Source organism: Patella vulgata, chromosome 1 (assembly GCF_932274485.2).
Source record: "Patella vulgata chromosome 1, xgPatVulg1.2, whole genome shotgun sequence".
NCBI classification, from domain to species: Eukaryota; Metazoa; Mollusca; class Gastropoda; family Patellidae; genus Patella; species Patella vulgata.
The window spans coordinates 40,631,631-40,654,483 of NC_065879.2; the positions used below are offsets into that span (position 1 = coordinate 40,631,631).

At 36.4% G+C, this 22,853-nt stretch overlaps 1 protein-coding gene across 1 annotated transcript in view; it reads left to right on the forward strand.

The window, feature by feature from the left end:
- LOC126825982 (WD repeat-containing protein 5) overlaps positions 1-22,853 on the forward strand; it is a 69,107-nt gene that overhangs the window by 41,779 nt on the left and 4,475 nt on the right. The window contains exons 8-13 of the mRNA XM_050555540.2: positions 549-604; positions 9,830-9,876; positions 10,290-10,365; positions 19,644-19,677; positions 20,274-20,348; positions 22,590-22,677. Of these exons, the coding sequence (XP_050411497.1) occupies positions 549-604; positions 9,830-9,876; positions 10,290-10,365; positions 19,644-19,677; positions 20,274-20,348; positions 22,590-22,677 (376 nt within the window). The remainder of the gene's footprint in view (positions 1-548; positions 605-9,829; positions 9,877-10,289; positions 10,366-19,643; positions 19,678-20,273; positions 20,349-22,589; positions 22,678-22,853) is intronic.

The following is a 22,853-nucleotide window of genomic DNA, read 5'->3' on the forward strand; positions in this document are numbered from 1 at the left end:
CGGGTGTTCGATCCCTGCATTGGCCGATAAAGTACATCCCGATTTTCCAGCGTGGTTTTTTTCCTTGTCAGTGATGTAGGATGGAGGGCCTGACAGAACCCCATTTCATTTCCGATTTTGATGAAATTTAAAATATATCTTTATATCCCAAAGATCTCAGTCCCTTTCGATATTCGCGCATTTCAGACCATAACTTTCAGAATTATGGCTCCTGATTGTACGAAATTTCGGTTTTGTTTTTATCCATCTCTTTCAGGGATTTTTACTGGGGAGATTATTACCTACATTCGATTATTAAAGGAACGTCATTCGGATGGTACGAAAAACTGAGGTCCTGTGTACGCATTGGCATGCACGTAAAGATCCCTTGACAGTTGGAATTTGATATAAGAGTAGACCGTAGTGCCGCTGTCCGGGCAAAATTTCCCTCATAGCACACTGTATGGCGTATGCCCATCTTCATTAACCGAGTTCGGTGCAGAATAATAGTGGGACGTTAACCCCATTTCATTTCATTTATTAAAGAAACATTTCTTTATACATTGCAGGTTCATTTTAATCGTGATGGTTCTCTTATAGTATCTAGTAGTTATGATGGTTTATGGTAAGTAAAATTACTACCATTATAAACTCATTAATGAAAGCTTAATCTCAGAAATGTATTTGCAGTATCAGCCTCTTATGAAAACATGTGTTGTAAAGTTTGTTGGGGCCTATTGGTCGACGGTTGGTTATAATTTATTCATGACTAGTAGTCCGGACCATTTTCTGTTCAAAGATGGCTGCCTCCATGGACCAAATTCCTTGTAATTTGACTTTACTTTTCGTATAGCACAAATATTAAAAAATGCATAATTGTTAGACTTAAATAGATTTAGAAATAACATACGAAACAAAAATAACTGCTCATAGAATTAGCACCCATTTAAAATTCTTTCAAGTCTCCTTAAATCATATGCTCAACAAAAATGATTTTTTCAAATTATTCAACACTTCAGTTTTATCGACACCTGCCATCTTCGAACTACTTCGACCATGCCACAATAGCTTGGTTCAGTATTTTCGGACTATGGTCCGGACTAAATGAAATTCAAATTCAGTTAGTGTGACCATAGTCAAGAAATCACGATAACTGAAGGTCGTCTAGCGGGCATGGGCATACTCTCAGATTGCTTATTTATATTTTATTAATATGTGTTGGATGTTGATCCTTTTATTGTTTGGAGGTGGGTGGGGGGAGAGCAATTTAATGTAACTAGAATTTTCAAGATAAATAACAGTATTTTAGTGTTAACAGAAATAGAGTTTTGATGGGACATTCAACCACATTCCAGTGTATTTTTTGATATATATAAGTAAAATCATTGTTCAAAGTCATGCCAGTGAGAGGGCAGCCTTAAATTATTGACTTTTTAAAGTGCCGATTTATCAGAATAACTTTTGATAGATATTGATTCTATACACAATCAAAAGCACTAACTCAAATCAATCAGTTTTGTGGCCATTTTTAGTTCATATTCATTTCAATGATTGCATAACACTATATTATTAAAACACCATATTTATTTGTCTTATATATAGTTATAATACACGTCAAGATGCATAGTGTGTAGAACTGATCTCTGAGTATTGACTAACTGGGTTCTGTGTTAGAATATCCTTAAATCAAGTAGAATAAGTTAATTGTGGTTACTATTCATGGAAACTCGTGAGAAATATATACGTGTTGTCAGTGGTCGCTTAAACCCGTTAGTACTTGCCCCATGCGTTAGTATTTCTATAAATGGTCAGTAATAATAATAAGGTGAGTATTTAAGTTAATCAGTAAGTATTCCTTACTTGTGTCAGTATGTAAAATAACGTGAGTAATTAAACAAACATGAGTTAATCTGAACATATCACTTGTCAGGCGCATGTGGGAGAAATTGGCAAATCATTAACTATATAAATTTCTGGTGAGTTTTTTAAATAAGTGATTAGTATTGGTTAAATTGTGACTTTTCCGTTAAATTATCACTACATCCTGAATAAATGATTAATTATTTATTAATATTCTCGAATAGGGGGGAAAATGTTTTAAACGATAAAGGATTGCAGTGAACAACAGTACAATTTGTTGGCGATTTCGATTACTGCCGTAGTGTGCAAAAGACACTGAAGATGGGCTATACAGATCGATTCATAAATACCTTCATGCATTTAAATGCTTGATGACAAGTTTTGATTCGTCACACTATTTGTACCAGTTCCCGGTAGAAGTGGACGTAAATCTCCAGGAATGAACAAACTTTCAACGGTTGCCCCAAGTAGAATGTGTATTATTATTTGATTTACAATTTATAGTTATTCTCGTTATATGCAGATTGGCACATGTTTTGGGACAGGCGGGATTTTATATCTATGTATGGATTGAATTTGGATTCACTTCTAATGGTTAAAAAAAGATCAACATGACATACTCATACCAATACATACCAATACATACATACATACAAGCTGAAATTCTGAGCACTGAAGAATCGTGTGAATATCTATTTACATTATTATTAGTATCTTCAAATTTGTTCCATTTAACCCAATTCCTGATAAAAAAAAACAAACTTCACGTTTCATGAATTGTCCGTGCAGAGCACAGGGTCAGCAATGAAGTAACGCCTTCTTGATCAGAGTAAAAATTCTATTTATACATAAGCACAAGATTATTCAGGGTTCATATTAAAAAATTTTGGTGTCAAGGCGACTGCAGTTCGGTTGCGTTATTTAAAAAGATAACTGATATTAAACTATAAACTTGACTGAGTTATATCCGGAAACCATGCCAGAAAACCCCGATAAACTTTCTCGGCCAATGCAGGGATCAGACACGCAACCTCCTGGCTAGCGAGCCAGCATCTTTCTTTTTTTATCTTAGCCACTGTGGCTCTCCGAAATGCAAGATAAGACTACAAAACACAGGAGTGAATTTACGAACAAGCCGGTGTCACTACGTAGAAGTAAAACGGTGATTTATTTTGTGGAAGAGTTGCAAAATTGATTACAGCTGACAGGAAACTAAAATTTTATAATGTGGATTAGGTTGGTAATCTTGTGCTGTGTGATAAATCATTTTTCTTTTATGTAAGAATTTAAAAAAACTATATCAACCTTTGTTTTTATCCGTGCCTCTTTTTGCATGCGTACCAAGATGATAAATTGTGGATATATACTCTCTCTCTCTCTCTGGATGACCTGGCGCCTGGTACGTTCGGGCATTTTTATGCGCGAACTCTTAGGTTTTTTTTTACTGGCATGCGCACAGGTACTATTTCTTTTTCTTTTAACAAGTACCCAAATCGGGGATTTCGTGCGGAGGTAGTTCGGAGGTAAACAGTCTGTGAAGTACAATACTTGCCACTCTACCTGTGTATCGCTAATTATAAACCGAATGTGTGAAGACAGTTCATACATATCACTCAAAAATTTTTCAGTACAAACTCAGTTGATTCACGCTCGATTTGCTACTAAACAAACCCATCGGTTTATTTTCTCAACAGTGTGACCGCGGATTTATTGACCTTGTATGAACTTATCCATAGCTATATCCTTACACCGAGAGAAATTATCTAGTCTCGGTGAAAAGAACCATATTCATCTGGTAGAAAATTACTTTTGTATTTTTTGGAACGGAAAACAGTGTTTTTAGAAGCAAACTAACCTGCCGCACATGAGGAAGTCATTATACTAACAATAAAAGGCGAGACCTCTTTTTGCGGCGCAGGCTTATCACTGAGTAGTAAACCGTCCACAAACAATAATATAGGAAGCCTAGTGACGAGTGTTGTGGTAAGTAGGCTATAGACTATAGGTTTGAGTCGAGATTACTCGCTTTCAGTTTACTCTGTTTTTGCGATAACCAATTATGTGAGAAATACCATACTGACATTCGGTTTTTAAAAGTTGTACTGACAGAGCAGCCCCGAGTCGAACAATCGCCGCCCGAGCTGTCTTCGTCAGCTAGTTTCACAATATCGTGCAATAGGTGTATTAATGTGATTTTTAGGTTTAACCCCGCAAACAATGCCAAAATAGTGTTTTCACTGCTTACAGAAAACTGAAATTTAAAAAAAAAAATTTTTATGAGGGTGACCCTCCCACACACTCCCTATCGAGCTGCCGCTCGGTCTGCGCAGCCTCATGCCTGGCACATACTGTCAACATTGTATATTTTTCCGTTTCCGCCCTTCCCCCCCCCCCCCCCCACAATATATATTTCACGGCTACGTTGCGACGGTACCAGCATACCCAGTTGTTGACACCCATTACATCACTCCTGTCTAACAAATCATAAAGCTGTGGCGGCATAGTATTTCACCGTAACACCACAGCCACTCTAACCATTCATAATACATCTAACTATCCCTTTACAGCACTTCACTCCCTACACATTTCCCCTCGTCCTACTTTCCCAAACGTCAACAACACATCTCATACATCCAGTTCGCTGATTAACCCTTGTACCACGTCTACTGGATAGCCATAACGTGGATGGGTATACTATGGCGGTCTTCATTTAATTTTATCAATTGTTTTTATTGAATGAATGTTGTTTTCAAAAGGTAATAAAATTAACTGACAAACGACTCGTTATCCCATCAGGTAGTTTTATATTTAATAATTATCCTTTTCAAGTAAATAAAATTACTGTCCAAATGAACAATTTGTTCGTGCGTAGAATGTTTTGGCATTGTATATGATGCCTTATAATATGTTATTACTATTTTCATCACTGTAAATATTGTCTAAAAATTGTAGTTATAAAAGCTTATTTCTCAAAGGTAAAAAGATATTTAAACTCTTCTATGCTCATAATTTCAGCTTACATATTTGTTTCAGTAAAAGTAGTGAAAATATATGTACTTTGGATTACCCCAAAAATGCCCATGGGGCAAGCACTGGGCAAAATTGTCAGGGTATCACTAACTGGCAACCCGACTGTTATCTGCCAGCTTAAATGATCAAATGGTTAGGTGGTTTTGGGAACATTGAGGGGGTGTCAACGTACAAAAGACTCCTATTCAGCGACATCTCCTTGTAAGCGGTCACGATAAATTTCCCCCGTAGAAATTCTGTTGTTTCATCTCTTTATTCAACGGTCACTCTTCTTACGCGGCCAGCGGTCACTATTTTACTAATAAATTCAACAAAACATCGCCCATTCAACGGCCATTGTTGAATGATACCATCTTGTCGTTCTTTGTAACACCCCCGCTAATCCCGTGAGTAGTAGTTAATTAACTGGACCCCCACTGATCAGGTAAAAAGAAATGTAAAAATAACAATCAACCCGGGATTATCTGTTAATTAATCTTTTGTTTTATTAAACGACTAACCTGATCATTGTTTTCACGCGTAACGACACATTATTTGATACTGATTGAATAAAATAAAAGTACCGAGTTTTGTCACGATCATCTAGTATTTCTCTTAGCGCCTCCTATAACATTACATACAGAGTTACACCCCCTGTAAATAGGTGATAAAATTAGCGATGTTTTTTGTTCATGTGCTTTTTTGATAAAATAAAATGAATTCATCGATTTTCTTCACAAAAATGGATAAATATTATCTACTGTAATGATAAATACATTTTGAACAATTGACCCCTCCACAATGAAGCTAAGTTAACAGGCATTGCGTCTAACAACAGCTTACTTATAGCTATAAGTATTGCTGGCAAATACAAAGTTTTGAGAGGGAATTGAAGGAAATTTTTTGATAGATTGGTTACTTTGAATGTTTTTAGTCCAAATATATCATCAAATCACGAAGTTTAAGTTTGTACGCGGGAATGTATCTTTAAGCGATAGTGATGAAACTTGGTGTATAGTTTCATCACATCAATATCTTGGAATAATTTTGATGATGAACATTTTCTGCTGAGGGTAAGCAGAGGGATAAGCAATTTGATTGGTCGAGACATTGAAACACAATAACTCTGCTTCTAATTGAGGTAGAATGTTCAAACTTGGTTTGGCGTTCATTAGGTGAATAATGCCTTGATGGAGTTTGATGATGAACATTGCCTGCATATGGTAAGCAGAGATAAGCAATTTGATTATAATAAATAATAATTAATTTAGGATGTAGTGACGATTTTATGGAAAAGTCACAATTTAATTGAAACTAATCACTTATCAAAAACTTAACAGAAATTTATATAGTAAATGATTTCACGCTCTACTGATGTCAGTTCCAGTTACTGACGCAGATCAAAGATAACTGGCGGTTTCACCCAGATAGTGAACGGTAGCCCCAATAGCGATGTTTTGTTAATTAGTCACGCATTTGCCAGTTTCTCCTGCAGGCACCTGACTAGTGCTATGTTCGGAGTAACTCAAGTTTGTTAAATTACTCATGTTATTTTTACATACTGACATAAGTAAGGAGAAATGAAATGAAATGGGTTTAACGTCCTACTGTTCTGCGCCTAAACTGGGCTAATGAAGATGGGCATACGCCATACAGTGTGCTATGAGGGAAATTTTGCCCGGGCAGCTGCAATACGGCCTACTCTTTTATCGAATTCCAACTGCCAAGGGATCTTTTACGTGCACGCCAATGTGTACACAGGACCTCGGTTTTCCGGCCCATCCGAACGACTAGACAGCTGTCCTTGTCAGGCCCTCCGTCCTGCATCACTGACAAGGGGAAACCACGCTGGAAAATCTGAATGAACTTTCTTGGCCAATGTAGGGATCGAACACCCGACCTCCAGGCTAGCCAGCCAGCGTCTTACCCACTTAGCCACGTGATCCCCTTTATAAGTAAGGAATACCAACCAATTAACTTAATGTGCACATAAGATGGACGTGGGAACTTTTCGCTACGTGTAGCCAATGGTTACTAGATCCACTTTACGGCAAGTTCACACCAATCTGATTGAAATTAATTCAGCTGTCTTCACACCAAGTCGCAAAAATAGACCTCCGGTAAAAACGACTTTGCCAATTATCGAAAACACTCTTAATCCCCTCAGGCGCCAGTGACGTCACAGTGACCGAATGCATATTCGGAATGTTTATTCCTTAATTACCTATATACAGCCGGCGTATGTATTCATTAACGCCTGACTGATTCCTTAATCCCCTAATCAAATAAAACAATTGACTACTGAATAATTTAGAATTTGTTTTATAATGTACCGCTCACTCTCTTTTCTCACGACAGTGATTTTAAAACTGTGTTTTAAAGTGACTTTTTCATAGAGTCCCTCTACCATCGTGTGCAGCCCAAACGATTCGAGATACATTTTCGTCAAAATAGTATTGTGGTTCTAATTTCCCCCGAGTAAAAGAGTACAGGAGTAAAAATATGTGGTCATGCAAAACATATGTCATAAAAGTCAAACATGATTGAAACGCGATTTGTAAATGACTATCCGTTATCAGAGTAGCCAACTGTATCTCGTTTTCCAGTAGCCATCATACGGCGCATTTCTTTCTGTGTGTGGATTTGACTTCATTACTCTGAAATAGACTGTACAAATGAAGTACGAAAAAATATCTCAATATACGTTAGAATTAACAGTACAAATAAATTTTGTTGGTAAATGGAATAACAGATTGAGAAGGGTCATCTAACTATCTTTGTGTATTGATAAAAGTGTAGTGTCGTTTATATCTGTCATTAATCTATCCAACTAAAGTTGCAGACATGGGGTCATAAATTAATTAAGAATGCTGATTAGGTTACGCCGGCGAGATCAAAGACATCACTCTAGGTGGAACGTGTACGTAATATCCCACGAACGAACTAATCGTACACACGTTAATTGTATAATATAATTAAGTTTTACTCATCAGTTGTTTATAATTATTATTTACCCATTAATCAATTAGCTTTGCTCACCGATGTTTTTGTAATAAAGTAGCCTCGTATTATTTTTTAATTTAATTGACTTGATATGAAATCTAAATATAAATTATTCGATGGATAAACGTTTGTGATATGATAAGGTTATAATGTCTAACATTGTTTAACTTTTTTTTTATAATAAAGGTATTTTACAATTACATTGACAGTTTAATCACACACCAAACGGCTTCAGGAACTCCATGTATGATCAAGTGTATTTGATATTCATGTCCATGAATCCCGTGCAATTTTCGCGCCAAAGTTTAGCCTCATTTACTACGCCCGTAGTGCATGGAATAGTGTTGAAAATTGATCGAGATTTGTGATCCGAATACTTTTGTTGGCTATCCGAATACTATTCGGATAATTCGAAGACGTGAAATTCTTGAACAAAATTACATCAAAAGTTCATATACCGGTACTCATAATTTCTTACTTGTTTCAATGTTTATGAATGTCTGTGTATGCCGAGTATGAAATCGTACTTTCGATTTGCAAATTGTTTGAGCCGCGAAGAAAAAAATGTGCTTAGCCGTAATTATTAAGACCATCTATGACATCCCAAAAAATCAATGAGGTGAAGGAATTTGTATAGAATAACTACTCATGATATGCGCACCCTCCCACTTATCATTTTGCTCAATCAACACGAAGGAAAAGAGTATAATAAAAACATGTGACATTTATTCCACCAAGGTCGTTTGCCTCATTCTGATAATCTACTACTATTGGACCAATCAGTGAGTGGGAATATGCGTACATTTTATTTGCCTTGATAGCCCATTTACATTACGGTAGCTATGGTTATTAAATTTTGGTGGTTATTGTCATTTTGGAAAATATTATTTTTATTTGTATTCATATTTTGTGGATTGTGCATAACTTGCAAGTTACTGATCTAGCACGGCATAAATTGTATTGTGGATGATATTTTCAACACCATTCATTTACGATCCTTTAGTTTTACGTGTGTTAAACAAATTCCAAATGCAGACGACTTATTGCATGTTGATGTTACGTAGTCTGAATTACCTTGCTGTAATTTTGCCCACCTTGGTTACATAGCCATCATGAGTTTAAAATCACACATTATTAATTAAAAATGCATGTAAAAAAAGCGCTATTCATTCATCCTGTTCTGAACATTCACAATAGTATTTAATTATGTTTTATTGTGCAGAAATTGCTGTGAACACTTTCAGTTTTGCAAAGCGGTAGCTACCGACTGATTACGCAATAGATGTCAAACTTAGAGCATTGTTTTGATCATTGTAAAATTTATTTAATATCGAAGATCATGAATATTACAATCAGACTAAGCATTAGAAAGAAGGGTGGAGACACGCGGCATAGTTGTCACGTTTTCCAGACGCATGACAAATATTTCAATGCATTTATTATGTCTGGATAAGCGCGACAGAAAACAAACCGATTCCTGAAATGAATATTGTGTTGTAAAATGTAGAATAAAAAGGATGGGTTCACATTTTGGAGTAACCGTGAAAGGATTTCTTATTGCCAATTGAATTTTGAGGCACTTAATGTTGAAATAAATGGTACTATATCTGATAAAAATGATTCGCAACTTTATAGATTCCCAACTAAAATTTTGCTAATTAATTTTTCTATTGACTCGCAGTAACGTCAGAAATGGATAGCAAAGTGTGATGCGAACCCGGTTATTTTGTTCCCTGGACAACACATATATTTCTCACAAGTTTCCATGAATAGTAACCACAATTAACTTATTCTGCGTGATTTGAGGCTATTATTATACTAAGATGTTCCTAAATACATAATAATAAGTCATTACTGTAAAATAGTAGGCCGTACATGGTTTTGACTTTTAAAATATATGTGTACAGTCTCCTACTCCCCACTGTCATAATATTTGTCTGTAGGGAAATGAGCTGATAATGATGTTTTCTTTCTATAGTCGTATCTGGGATACAGCATCTGGTCAGTGTTTAAAAACATTGATTGGTAAGTTTATATTAAATAGTATTATTAATCACTCATCTGTTTCGTGAACCTGCCACAGGACATCATCTTATCATCAGTGACAAGTGGTGTATTGTGTTCTGGTGAATATATACTTAACCTGCCTAGTGCACAACATTTGTGTATTGGAATTTGCTTCCTCTCTTTTCAGGTGATTAAGGAATCTGATAAAGATTTGACTTTTTGATCAATTCAAGTTTATCTCCATATTCGTAACATCCATAATAATGCAAAAATCATTGTCAAGTTCATTATTAAATACTGCACCAAATACAAAAATAATATAGAACCATTAAATTTCTTATAAAAATCTGGTTATTATGAAGTTAATTTATAATTTCAGCCATTTGGTTCTCTATAGCAATATATATATTATAGATTTCTTCCTCTTACAGATGATGATAATCCACCTGTTTCCTTTGTAAAGTTTTCTCCAAATGGAAAATATATATTAGCAGCCACTTTGGATAAGTAAGTATGCACGAATAGATCAATATATATATTACTTTTGATAGGTTTATGCACATTTCGGTTTTATTCACCCACATTCATGTCTCAATTACTTTAGGAAGATCCTATTGCAGTGAGGTACAACATACCATAGTACCCTTTGTCTTTTGAGCCTGTCGAGTTTTCTATCCTGAGTTCAACAAAATATTGAAATTGAAACTTTTGTACTCATGAATTATATACATACAGGACATCTGTTAGAGGTTGAGTTTTACAATATAGGCTGGTGTAGCAATATTGTCGTTGCAACATTGTTTTCAAATTTATAGACAAGGTATAGAGAAAAATGATAGCATTGTATTTAGGCCTGCAGCCGAAATTTCTAGCGTGAAGTTCCGCTACATGGTCCTCCCAAATAAACAAACTATACATTTTTGAAAAGCTTATAACACCAGGAACACAAATCCAGAGAGTTCCAAGCAAAAAGTCTGCACTAACTCGATTTAGGGCCAGATGAAAATTGAAATTGTGAGAATTGTCAAGTAAATGCAATATTTATACTAATAATTGTGAAGTTGACATAAAATTTAATATTGGCGAAAACATCCGATGCCTTCATCCTATGCAAAGAATATGCTGTTAGTGAAAGTTTGATTTAAAGCAAAATGCAGAAAACATAATGGACAGGGAAACATACAGAATTTCGGAAATCCATTTATGGTAAAGGGAGTTATCTTCCTTTATGGAAAATAACAATAATTATTGATAACAGTAACAGGATTTAACTACAGACAAGGGCCTATATAAGTTCAACCTTTTTTCAGATAGGATTTGAGGCTAAAGATCTAACAAATATTTAACCTGAAACATAGCATCTACAGATATTTAGTTTTCTCACTAAAATAGATATGGCCAAAACTAAATAATACTGTATTGGGAGTAACAATATTGTAATGAAGAGAAAAAAATATCAAATGGAGTTGAATGTCTTACTGTTCTGTATCAACCCGTATAATGAAGATGGGCGTACATCATACATTATTGTTTGAGTGGGGGGGGGCATTGTACGTGTACAACTAGTATGCAAGTGTCATCATCAGTGTGCAAGGGATCCGCGGTGACTCAGTAAAGGGCTGGCTCACTTACCGGGCGGCCCAGGGATTGATCCTAGTCCGGCGTAGTTTCTCCTTGTCCGTGGCTCACAAATCAAGAGGTCCGAGGTTTGATCCCCTGTGTTGACCTAGGCAGTTCCCCAAACTTTCCAGTGTTGTTTCCCCTTGTCAGTGGTGCAGGAAGGGGGGGGGGGTGACTGATGGACAGCGTCTAGTTATTCGGATGGAATATAAAACTGAGGTCCCGTGCACACGTTGACATGCACGTAAAAGAACTTTAAATTCGAAATAAAGAGTAGACTGTAACGTTGCTGTTTGGACCCCCCTTCCCACCCTATAGCATAATGTATGGCGGGCGTATGTACATCTTCATTATGACGGTTGATTTTTTTCCTCTTCATAACAATTGCCACTGCCTTACAGTATTATTTAGGTTCTGCCACATATCTATTTTAGTGAGAAAATTACATATAGATGCTTTGTTTCAATTCAAATATTTGTTCGGAATTTAGCCCCAAATCTAATCTGAACTAAAAGTTTACATATATATTAGTAGAAATATTGTTTTGGGAGAGCTTATATGCTCGCCCGCCCTCCCAGATTGGTTGAACCGTCCATTTTTTGGGCAATGTATTTCAGTTTTTCAGGCACAAGCTTCAGAGAATGGAGAATGCGACCATATCTCATGGAAATATAATTGCATATTTGTGTAGCCTAATTAATTCAAAATAAACATACCCATCACAGCTTTGTGGAAAATTTATTTTAGTTAATGATTGATTCATTCAGAATATTTGGGTGACAAATTTTTCAGGCAAATAGGCTCAGACCCCCCCCCCAACCACACCCAACTGACATTAGCCCCCTACACCCATGCAGCCACTTACCTGTTGTTCAATCCGATTCAGTTTGTTGAATCAAATATTGTGTCAACCATTGTTTTCCCTCCCATCCAAACGACTTGGCATTGTCCTTCCAGCCAACTCCCATCCCGTACCACTGACAAGGGGATACATGTACATATTTAATCTATGTAAATGTAGTAAATGTGAAAATGAAACAAAAAGACTGTTAAAGAAACCCAACTTGATGTTTATACATGTAGTGAGAGTGAGACTAACTTTGATGACATTTAAATTGCAGGGTAGCTGCGTAATTTTGTTTTTCAATGACTGTTTTACTTCAATAAATAATTTTTGTCTTAAATCTATATTTGTTAGCAAATTAAACAATTATAGATATCGTTTCAGTTTAAGTGTTTGTAATTCGACCTTAAATATCTGAACTAGAGGTTTACAGCTAGCTGTAGGGTCTGACTGAAAGGGTATGTTGGTGTGGGTGTATGTTTTAGTGGAAAAAATCATGTGGTTTGAATGCGATTTACAAAACTACCGACATAGTCTGGTCTCCATTACTTCATAGACATATTGCTCAACCAATGTCAAACATATACTATTCAAAAAAAGTAGGGGATATTTGATTTTGGGGGCATAATACTAAAATATGCAAATGACTACGAAAAAAGTCACTATAGAACCTAACAGAAGAAACATTTCCAGTTACATGTGACGCCCAAACGCACCAATAGCTACCGCATGGAATGCAGGTGATGCTTGGGATCATCATGGGGGTCCAACCCAAGATTTGCACGACTCTGACTTTGAATGTTACAGTCATTGTGGCATTGAATTCCAGGGTGGAAACATCAGTTTAATTGTTTTAGTGACCAGAAAACAAATTTTGATATGCGTCGGCTTACCCAAAATGAATGGTTACGTGCCCTTGGCATGCTACAGATCGGCACAACACAGGCGGTTGTGGCGCGGACGATGAATGTTTCTCAGTCTGTCATAAGCAGGCTATGGTCCAGATACCGTGATACACAATCTGTACAGGACAGACCACGCTCAGGTCGACCAAGGGCGACAACTCAAGCCCAGGATTGATTTATCCGTACCTTGGCCTTGAGAAATCGTGTCATCACAGCGCTCGTCTTCAAACAGACACTGGTGTGAGAGTGAGTGGCCAGACGATTCGGAATCGACTGCATAGGGGTCACCTTCGCGCCCGACGTCCTCGCGTGATCCCTTGTTTGAGAGATCATCACATTCAGGCAAGACGTCGTTGGTGTAGGGATCGTCAACACTGGGATAATCGACGCTGGAGCAATGTGATGTTTTCAGATGAGTCAAGGTTCACTGTTGATTTTTTGGACAGACGTAGGAGGGTGTGGCGTCGTCGAAACGAGCGCTTCAAAGACGTTAACGTCATCAGACATGATCGATTTGGGGGTGGTTCTGTTATGGTGTGGGGAGGCATCACTGTTGCTGGAAGAACGGCTTTACATGTTGTTGCAGGGCGTGTTACAGGCCAGTACTACCGGGACAACATCTTGGCAGTCCATGTTGTGCCGTTCGCACGACGTCATGGCCGCCGTTTCATCTTCCAGGATGACAACGCAAGATGTCACAGGGCCAGGATTGTTACAGGTTACCTCCAACAACAGAACATCACCACATTACCTTGGCCAGCACTGAGTCCCGACCTCTCCCCCATCGAGCATGTCTGGGACATGCTTGGACAGAGGTTACGTCAACGTCAACAACGTCCTGCCAATGTCCAAGAACTTGCTGCTGCGTTGCAACAGGAATGGGACAATCTGGACCAAAATGACCTTAGACGTCTCATTAGGAGTATGCCACGTCGGATCAATGCTTGTTTGGCAAACAGAGGAGGATTTACCCGTTACTGACTTGGTTGTGTTGCTGTGGTAACTTTGCTGTTTGACCCCGGGTATCATTTTACCCTTATAATGGTCAGTCTGTGCCTTACTTAGTCTAACGATCATTTGGAATAAATCGATGAATGTGAACTTCATTTCATTTTGTCATTTGTTTCTTCGTCAGTTTCATTAGGTGACTTTAATAACACTTAAAAATCAAATATCCCCTACTTTTTTTGAATAGTATATCTCCTTGCTCATCTGATTAGGCGCTCCTCCCTTATTTTCTGGGTAAACACCCGCTCACCAACTCTTGCAGACTTTTTGCTTGGAACTCTCTGGATTTGTGTTCCTGGTGTTATAAGCTTTCCAAAAATGTATAGTTTGTTTATTTGGGAGGACCATGTAGCGGAATTGTGTTTCTAAGCAAGCTAGAAATTTTGGCTCCAGGCCTAATTGTATCAATTAATATCTCTGGCAAGTTAGTAGATTCACATATTTGTACTTAAATCAAGTGTCCGACCACTCAACTAATGGGAGTGACCTCTTAAAAAAAATCTCAGTGTTTTTTAGTACTGATATCAATTAAAATTTTATGTTTGATGCATCGGGAGCAGCTTCGATACCTGCATCACTGAAACTCACTATTCTAATGAAAATTCTTTGAGTCAAATCTCCGATATAAATTCTGTAAGCATTAATTAATTACCTCCTACCTTTGTTATGTGTTCGATAATATTTATCCATTCTGGTGCAGAAAATCCATGAATTATTTTTATTGTCCCCCCTGGTCCGTTCGTCTGTCTGGTCGAAGATTAGCATTTTCTGCTTAGGGTAAACAGAGAAAAGCAATTTGATTGGTTTATGCTTTGGGACACGATAACTTTAGTTCTAATTAATCAGTGAGTGGGAATATGCGTGACCAGGGCTGTCGGTAATTTTTCACAGATGATTAGCAGCACTGCTAATCAAAAAGTCCAATTTTGCCAAATTTGATTAGCAAATTTAAAAATTGATTAGCAGTTTTTCAGTTTCAAATCAACATAAAACACCTAAATAACAAGATTATTTTAATTTTAATTGATAGCAAATGATTAGATTTCATTCTTAAGATTTTTTTAGAATGTTAGCACTTCTACAGCTAGCTGTGAACATTTCTGAATGAATGTAGACTTTTGTTAGGCCTTATGTCTGAAGCCAATTCTTGGCAGTGGCTTCTTATTTCTTCGTTAGAAAACAATTTCGTCTGCTTTTTATCGTGTGTTATTATTTTTGTTCAATCGAAAGCATGCGGTATTTTACGAATAATCTCGATTAACTAGACGCACGCGATATAAACAATAATAGTTTACGGGAATTCTTACTTTGATTTCTCACTTTACAATACGTTTACACGTATTTATTTTTTATATTTTATTTACAATACGTGGGGGATACACTGAATTTATTTTTTTTCAAATTGAATTCTGATATAATTACTCGAAATTGACATGTCTCGCAACGTGAGTGGTACTACTTGATTCCCTATTTCCGGTTTAACAGTCCCGATTCATAGAGTTATGTCCCTGTATTATATAGTATCATGAATTGAGTCTGGGTAGTTCGAGAAGAAAATGTCACACGGAGAATTCCGTTTTGTTTATAAAATTTATTTGATATTTTATACGAGTTGAAAGTGTTGAGAAATGTGGATAAATCTTTGTGTCAATATCCAAAATGACAGGCATATTATTGATTCGCAGTTACTGCGAATCAAAAACGTTAGATTTTAATTTTTGATTAGCAACGGACAAAATATGTATCGCAAATTGCGCTGCAATACTGGTTGTCGGCAGCCCTGTGCGTGACCTAGGTCGTTATGAATAAATTTCATTGTGGAAGTCAAAACACGGTCTAAACTTGTATGCCATAAACTAGTGCAGGGAATGAATGAATGAATATTTTTTTTATTTAGGCTACTGTTTTCATTGCACTGCATTAATAATTTTATCAGTTACTATCACTAAATAATACGCATAATGTTGACATTTATGCTCAGAGCTGCGTACGTGATCAATTGCATTGCGGAAAATTTCAAAATAATCTGATGTAAAAATGGCTAAATATAGAGCATACGGAATGTCAGAATATATTGTAACGAATAGTAAACAGATAGTAAAATGATTCTGATAACCCTTATTAATATTTATCCATTCTGGTGCAGAAAATCCATGAATTATTTTTATTGTCCCCCCTGGTCCGTTCGTCTGTCTGGTCGAAGATTAGTATTTTCTGCTTAGGGTAAACAGAGAAGAGCAATTTGATTGGTTTATGCTTTGGGACACGATAACTTTAGTTCTAATTAAGTGAGAGTGATGAAATTTGGTGTATGCTTTTATTACATCAATACCTTGACTAGGTTCGATAATGAGTATTTTCTGCTCTGGGTAAGCAGAGCGATAAGCAATTTGATTGATCGAGACGTTGGAACACAATAACTCTCCTCCAAATTGAAGTAGAATGTTCAAACTATGTGTAGACGTTGATTGGGTGAATGCCTTGATGGAGTTCAAAGATGAGCATTTTCTGCTTAGGGTAAGCAGAGATAAGCAATTTGATTGATTGATGCTTTGGGACACAATAACTCTCCTTCTAATTGTGGTAGAATGTTCATAACTGGTGTAGGTGTCTATTACGTGAATGTGAATGCCTTGACATAGTTTGTTCGGGCGCATTTTCCACTAAAGCTAAGCAGAGATGAGCAATTTGATTGGTTGAGGCTTTGGAACACGATAATTTTGGTTCTAATTGGGTGAGAGCGATGAAATTCTTAGTATAGATTCATTATATCAATGCATTGACTAAGTTTGATGATGAAAATTTTCTGCTTAGGCTAAGTAGCAATAAGCAATTTGATTGGTCAAGACTTTGGAACATAACAACTCTGCTTTTTATTGAGGTATAGATGTTCATTAGGCGTATGTCTTGACTGAGTTCAATGATTAATATTTCCCATTAAAGCTAAGCAGCGTAAAGCAATTTCTTTGGTCGATGCTTTGAGACAAGATAACTTTGTTTCTAACTGATGGAGAGTGATAAAACTTAGTGTATAGTTTCACTCAATACCAGGTACTTCAAAACCTGAGTTTGATAGTGAACATTTTATGCTTAGTTAGACTAAGCATTCAGTTTGATTACTCGATAACCTTTGAAAAAGATAAAATGTGCAATTAATTAATATGTGTCATCTGGGTTTTTTTTGGGATTTCAGTGGTGGATATCTGCCTCACTGTTGGCTTGTTAATTTTAAAATCAGACTGTAAAACTGAATCTGCGAGCCCAGCACTGTCAGAATGCATTGAAATTATAGCAATGATAGACGAAGTAATACATATTCACTCTCAATTTATTTGAAAAGCTTGACGTAAAATTTAAAATTACACTATCAATTACATAACTAATTCATATCAGAGATTTGAAGCAAGGAATTTTCGTTCCAATAGCAAGCTTCTGCGAACTGCACAGACGAATACCAATGTTGATGTATAGATGCGAGAATCGATATTTGTTCCCGATGGATCGATGTGTACAATGTCAGCACTGTCTCTATCATTTTTATACGCCCACATTTTCATGTGGACGTATATTGTCGTCGCCCCTGTCCGGCCGGGCGTCCGGCCACAATTTGTTTGTGGACACTCTACAGGTCACAATTCTTATCCGATTCAGACGAAACTTGAAATATAGCTTTATCTCCAAAAGATCTCGGCTGCTTTCGATGTTGGCATGTATCAGATAGAAACTTCATGGATTATGGCCTCTGTTTGTACGAAAAATCACGTTTTTAGCTTGTGGACCCTATAGAAGTCACAATTTTTATCCGATTTTGTTGAAACTTGAAATGTAAGTTTATAACCCAAAGATCTCGGTTCCTTTCGATATTCGCGCATATTGAACCGTAACTTCCTGAATTATGGCCCCTGATTGTATGAAAAATTTCGTGAAAATCGGCCTAAAATTGACAGACAAAATGGCCGCCGTTTGTTCTCAAATAAGTAAAAATATGGTATATCAAGGTTGTGTACCCTATAGAGGTCACAATTTTTATCCGATTTTGTTAAAACTTGAAATGTAAGTTTATAACCCAAAGATCTTAGTTCCTTTCGATATTCGCGCATATCGGACCATAACTTCCTGAATTATGGCCCCTGATTGTACGAAAAATCGCGCTTTTAGCTTGTGGAGCCTATAGAGGTCATAATTTTTATCCGATTTAAAAAAACACATTATATCACTGTTACACCCCAAGGACAGCTGAGTTCAAATTTTGTGAAAATCGGCCCAAAATTGACAGACAAAATGGCCGCCATTCGTTTTCAAATAGTGTCAAAATATGGTATATCAAAGTTGTGGACCCTGTAGAGGTCACAATTTTTATCCCATTGTGTTGAAACTTGAAATGTAAGTTTTTTACCCAAAGATCTCGGTTCCTTTTGATATTCGCGCATATCGGACCTTAACTTCCTGAATTATTGCCACCGATTGTACGGAAAGTTGCGTTTTTAGCTTGTGGACCCTATAGAGGTCATAATTTTTATCCGATTTAAAAAAAGGACGGCTGAGTTCAAATTTCGAGAAAATCGGTCCAAAATTGACAGACATAATGGTCGCTGTTCGTTCTCAAATATCGTAAAAATATGGTATATCAAGCTTATAGAGGTCACAATTTTTATCCGATTTTGTTGAAACTTGAAATGTAAGTTTATAACCCAAAGATCTTGGTTCCTTTCGATATTCGTGCATATCGGACTATAACTTCCTGAATTATGCCCCCTGATAGTACGAAAAATCACGTTTTTAGCTTGTGGACCCTATAGAGGTCATAATTTTTATCTGATTGAAAAAAACGTATTATTATATCACCGTTACACCCTAAGGACGGCTGAGTTCGAATTTCGGGAAAATCGGCCCAAAACTGACATACAAAATGGCCGCCGTTCGTTCTCAAATAGTGTAAAAATATGGTATATCAAGGTTTTGGACCCTATAGTGGTCACAATTTTAATCCGATTTTGTTGAAACTTGAAATATAAGTTTATAACCCAAAGATCTTGGTTCCTTTCGGTATTTGCGCACATCGAATTGTAATTTCCTGAATTATGGCCCTTGATTGTTGGGAAAATCACTTTCTTTTTAGCTTGTTCTCTATCCATCTCGCAAAAATGTATGGGATATGCTGCCTGGCAGCCGCTGGTTGAAATAAGAGGAGCTATTTCAACATCTGAGGGGAATGAAAAACCCGCAAAAAAACGCACCTCGGTGGCTGTTTAGGTGCGTGTGCGCGAAAGTGCGCCTTACTCCTGCATGACTGCATTCATTAACTTAACATTGTCTTTGCAGTAAATTATTATCTTGACCTACTGGGGTGGGAGATTTTATGGAAGTTCAACAAAATTTACATGTATTTATATTTTTAAATTTTTCAGTACACTCAAACTATGGGATTACAGCAAAGGAAAGGTTAGTGTCATCTTAACTGTTTATAAAACGGTATTCGTTATGGTCAAAAATATTTAAAACCGTCAATATGGTACATGTTCACTGTTTATGCTAGTTTCATATAATAAAATATTTTCATTTTTAAAAGAACAGGAAATTATGGCTAATTAACCATATTCATCAATATTACCAAGATTTATTCTTTTCTTGATAATAAGACATTTGTGGTGGCTCAGTGAGTAGGACATTGACTTGCTAACCTGTATTTGATCACTTGGCCAAGAAGGTTCATCTGGGACTTTTCGGTGTGGTTCCCCCTTGTCAGTGGTGTAGGATGGAGGGCCTGGCAAGGGACAGCGTATAGTTGTTCGGGTGAGACGAAAAATGGAGGTCACATGTACATATTGTCGTGCACATAACCCTTGACAGTTGGAATTTGAAATAAGAGTAGGCCATAGCCAGCGCTGCATGGCATATGATCGTCTTCATTAGCCCAGTAGGACGCTAAACCCCAATTTCATTTCATTTCAGGACATTTGTGATTAAGAATGACATCTATTGTTGATTATCGTAATTTAAAAATGATGCTATTAAAATTTGGTCTTTTTATCTTTAAGTGTTTGAAAACATATGTTGGACATAAAAATGAAAAGTACTGTATTTTTGCTAATTTCTCAGTAACTGGTGGAAAGGTATGTAATATTATTTATATTATTCTGTATTCATTTCTACCCTATATACATCCTTTCTTAAAAGTAAGACATTAAGCCTTTTAAAAAATAGGGAAGATAGGAACTGATTCTCCATTGTTCATTGTAGTGGACAGATTTCTTATTTATAGATGCATTTTGTAAGCTATATCTGCCTTTTGTAGGTTTTTATTTTGGCTTCAAAATCTTATATAAACTATTATTTAGACATTTATTTACCGGTACAATTACATCACAATGCCTGCGAGATTTAAAGATGCATTTTCACGAAAGTATTTATAGGGTAGTTATTTCCAATAGAAGAATGGCAAATTTGGTATAAATGGAAAGTAGAGACACCCAATCTTACTAGAAAACTACCAGATTCCCTGAAAAACATGCATGAGCACTGGGCATAAATGTCAGAGTATCACTAACCGGCAACCCGGCGGTTTATTGTCAGCCAGCTTGATTTAGGGAGTGCTTGTTATTTCTTGATCGAATGGTAAGGCGGTTTTGGGAACATTTAAGGGTTTAAATGCACAAATGACTCTGCAATTAAGCAGCGGAAAAGAAGTTGGCAGAAGATAATCCAAGAATTTACTCAGGCTTCTATATGTATGGCAAATGGACAGTCAGTAACGACAAATACATTCTGAAAATGAGCCCTCCCTAAATCAAGTTACATGACAAACATGGCTTTGAAAAATAGATTTTTTATTTCTTTGGGTATTTTCTCGCGATCACATCGTTTTGAGAGGGATTTGAAGCAAAGTTTTGATAGATTAATTAGTTTGAATATGTTTTTAGTCCAAATATAACATCAAATCACCCGGTTTGTATGTGGGAAGGCATCTTTAAAATTTTAACGATGAAATGGATAATTGAGACTTAAAAAACAGTCTACGCTATATCTTGTTCGAACTAATCTTCAAACACTCATAACTTCACGCAGAATAAAATAATTTGAAAAAAAGTTTCAATGTATTCATATTTCATTATCTATTTTTGAACTATTAAAACTACAAAGGCCAACTCTTTATTGTCCCCGCTTTTCGAAGAAAGCAGGGGACTATTAAAATGGGTTCGTCCGTCTGTCTGTGTCTGTCAGTCCGTCCATCTGTCCATCACACATTTTGGGACACAATAACTCTTTCTAATGTAGCTAGAATGTTCAAACTTGGTGTAAGTGTTTATAAGGTCAGTACCTTGATGGAGTTTGAAGATGAGCAATTTCTGCTTAGGGTAAGCAGAGATAAGCAATTAGATTGGTTGATGCTTTGGGACACGATGAAACTTGGTGTATAGTTTCATTACATCACTACCTTGACTAAGTTCGATAATGAGCCTTTTCTTCTCAAGGTAAGCAGAGCGATAAGCAATTTGATTGGCCGAGACTTTGGAACGCAATAACTCTCCTTCTAATTACGGTAAGCAGAGATAAGCAATCTGATTGGTTGATGCTTTGGGGCACGATAACTTTGGTTATAATGAAGTGAGAGCGATGAAACTCTGAATACAGATTCATTATATCATGACCTAGACTAAGTTTGATGGTGCAAATTTTCTGCTTAGGCTAAGAAGCGATAAGCAATTTCATTGGTCAAGACTTTGGAACATAACAACTCTGCTTTTAATTGAAGTAGAATGTTTAAACTTGATGTAGATGTTCATTAGGTGAATGTCTTGACTGAGTTCAATGATTAACATTTCGAGCTAAAGCTAAGCAGAGCTAATCAATTTCATTGGTCGATGCTTTGGGACAAGATAATCTTGATTCTATCTGATAGAGAGTGATGAAACTTAGTGTATAGTTTGATTGTTCGATGCTTTTGAAAAAAATAAATATGCGATTTTTTTTGGGATTTCAGCGGGGGACAGCAGCCTCACTGTTGGCTTGTCTAAATCTTATATAATGCATCTTTGAATTAAATAGTTCTTTTTATGCACCAAATTTATATTGGACATATATTGTCACCTGTAAATCCATCAATCTGTTCACATAATAATTTTGATGAACATTTCTGGAGTTTTGTTTTGTTTCAAGCAAACATAAGTTTATTTACTTTTACTCATAAGGAGATAATTTGTCATAGTTCATTTAAGAATTTTGAAGATCACCAAGTAAAGTATGTGTATTGGTCTAAATGCTGTGTTTTATTTCACTGTATAATTGATCGAATGCATAAATAAAGAAAAGCAAATATAAAGTCTGGTATAAAACAAAAATTAATTTATTTACAGTGGATTGTATCAGGATCAGAAGACAATGTGGTGTTTATTTGGAATCTCCAAACAAAAGAAATTGTACAGAAATTACAAGGACACACAGGTATGTTTGTCTGTAAATAGAGCCCCTATTGTTAAGCAAGGAGGGGAGCCACAGTGGCTAAGTGGGTAAGATGCTAGTCTGGAGGTCGCACATTCACTTCCGGTGTTACCTGAGAAAGTTCATCAAGATTTTCCCCTTGTCAGTGGTGCAAGACGGAGGGCTTGATAAGGACAGTT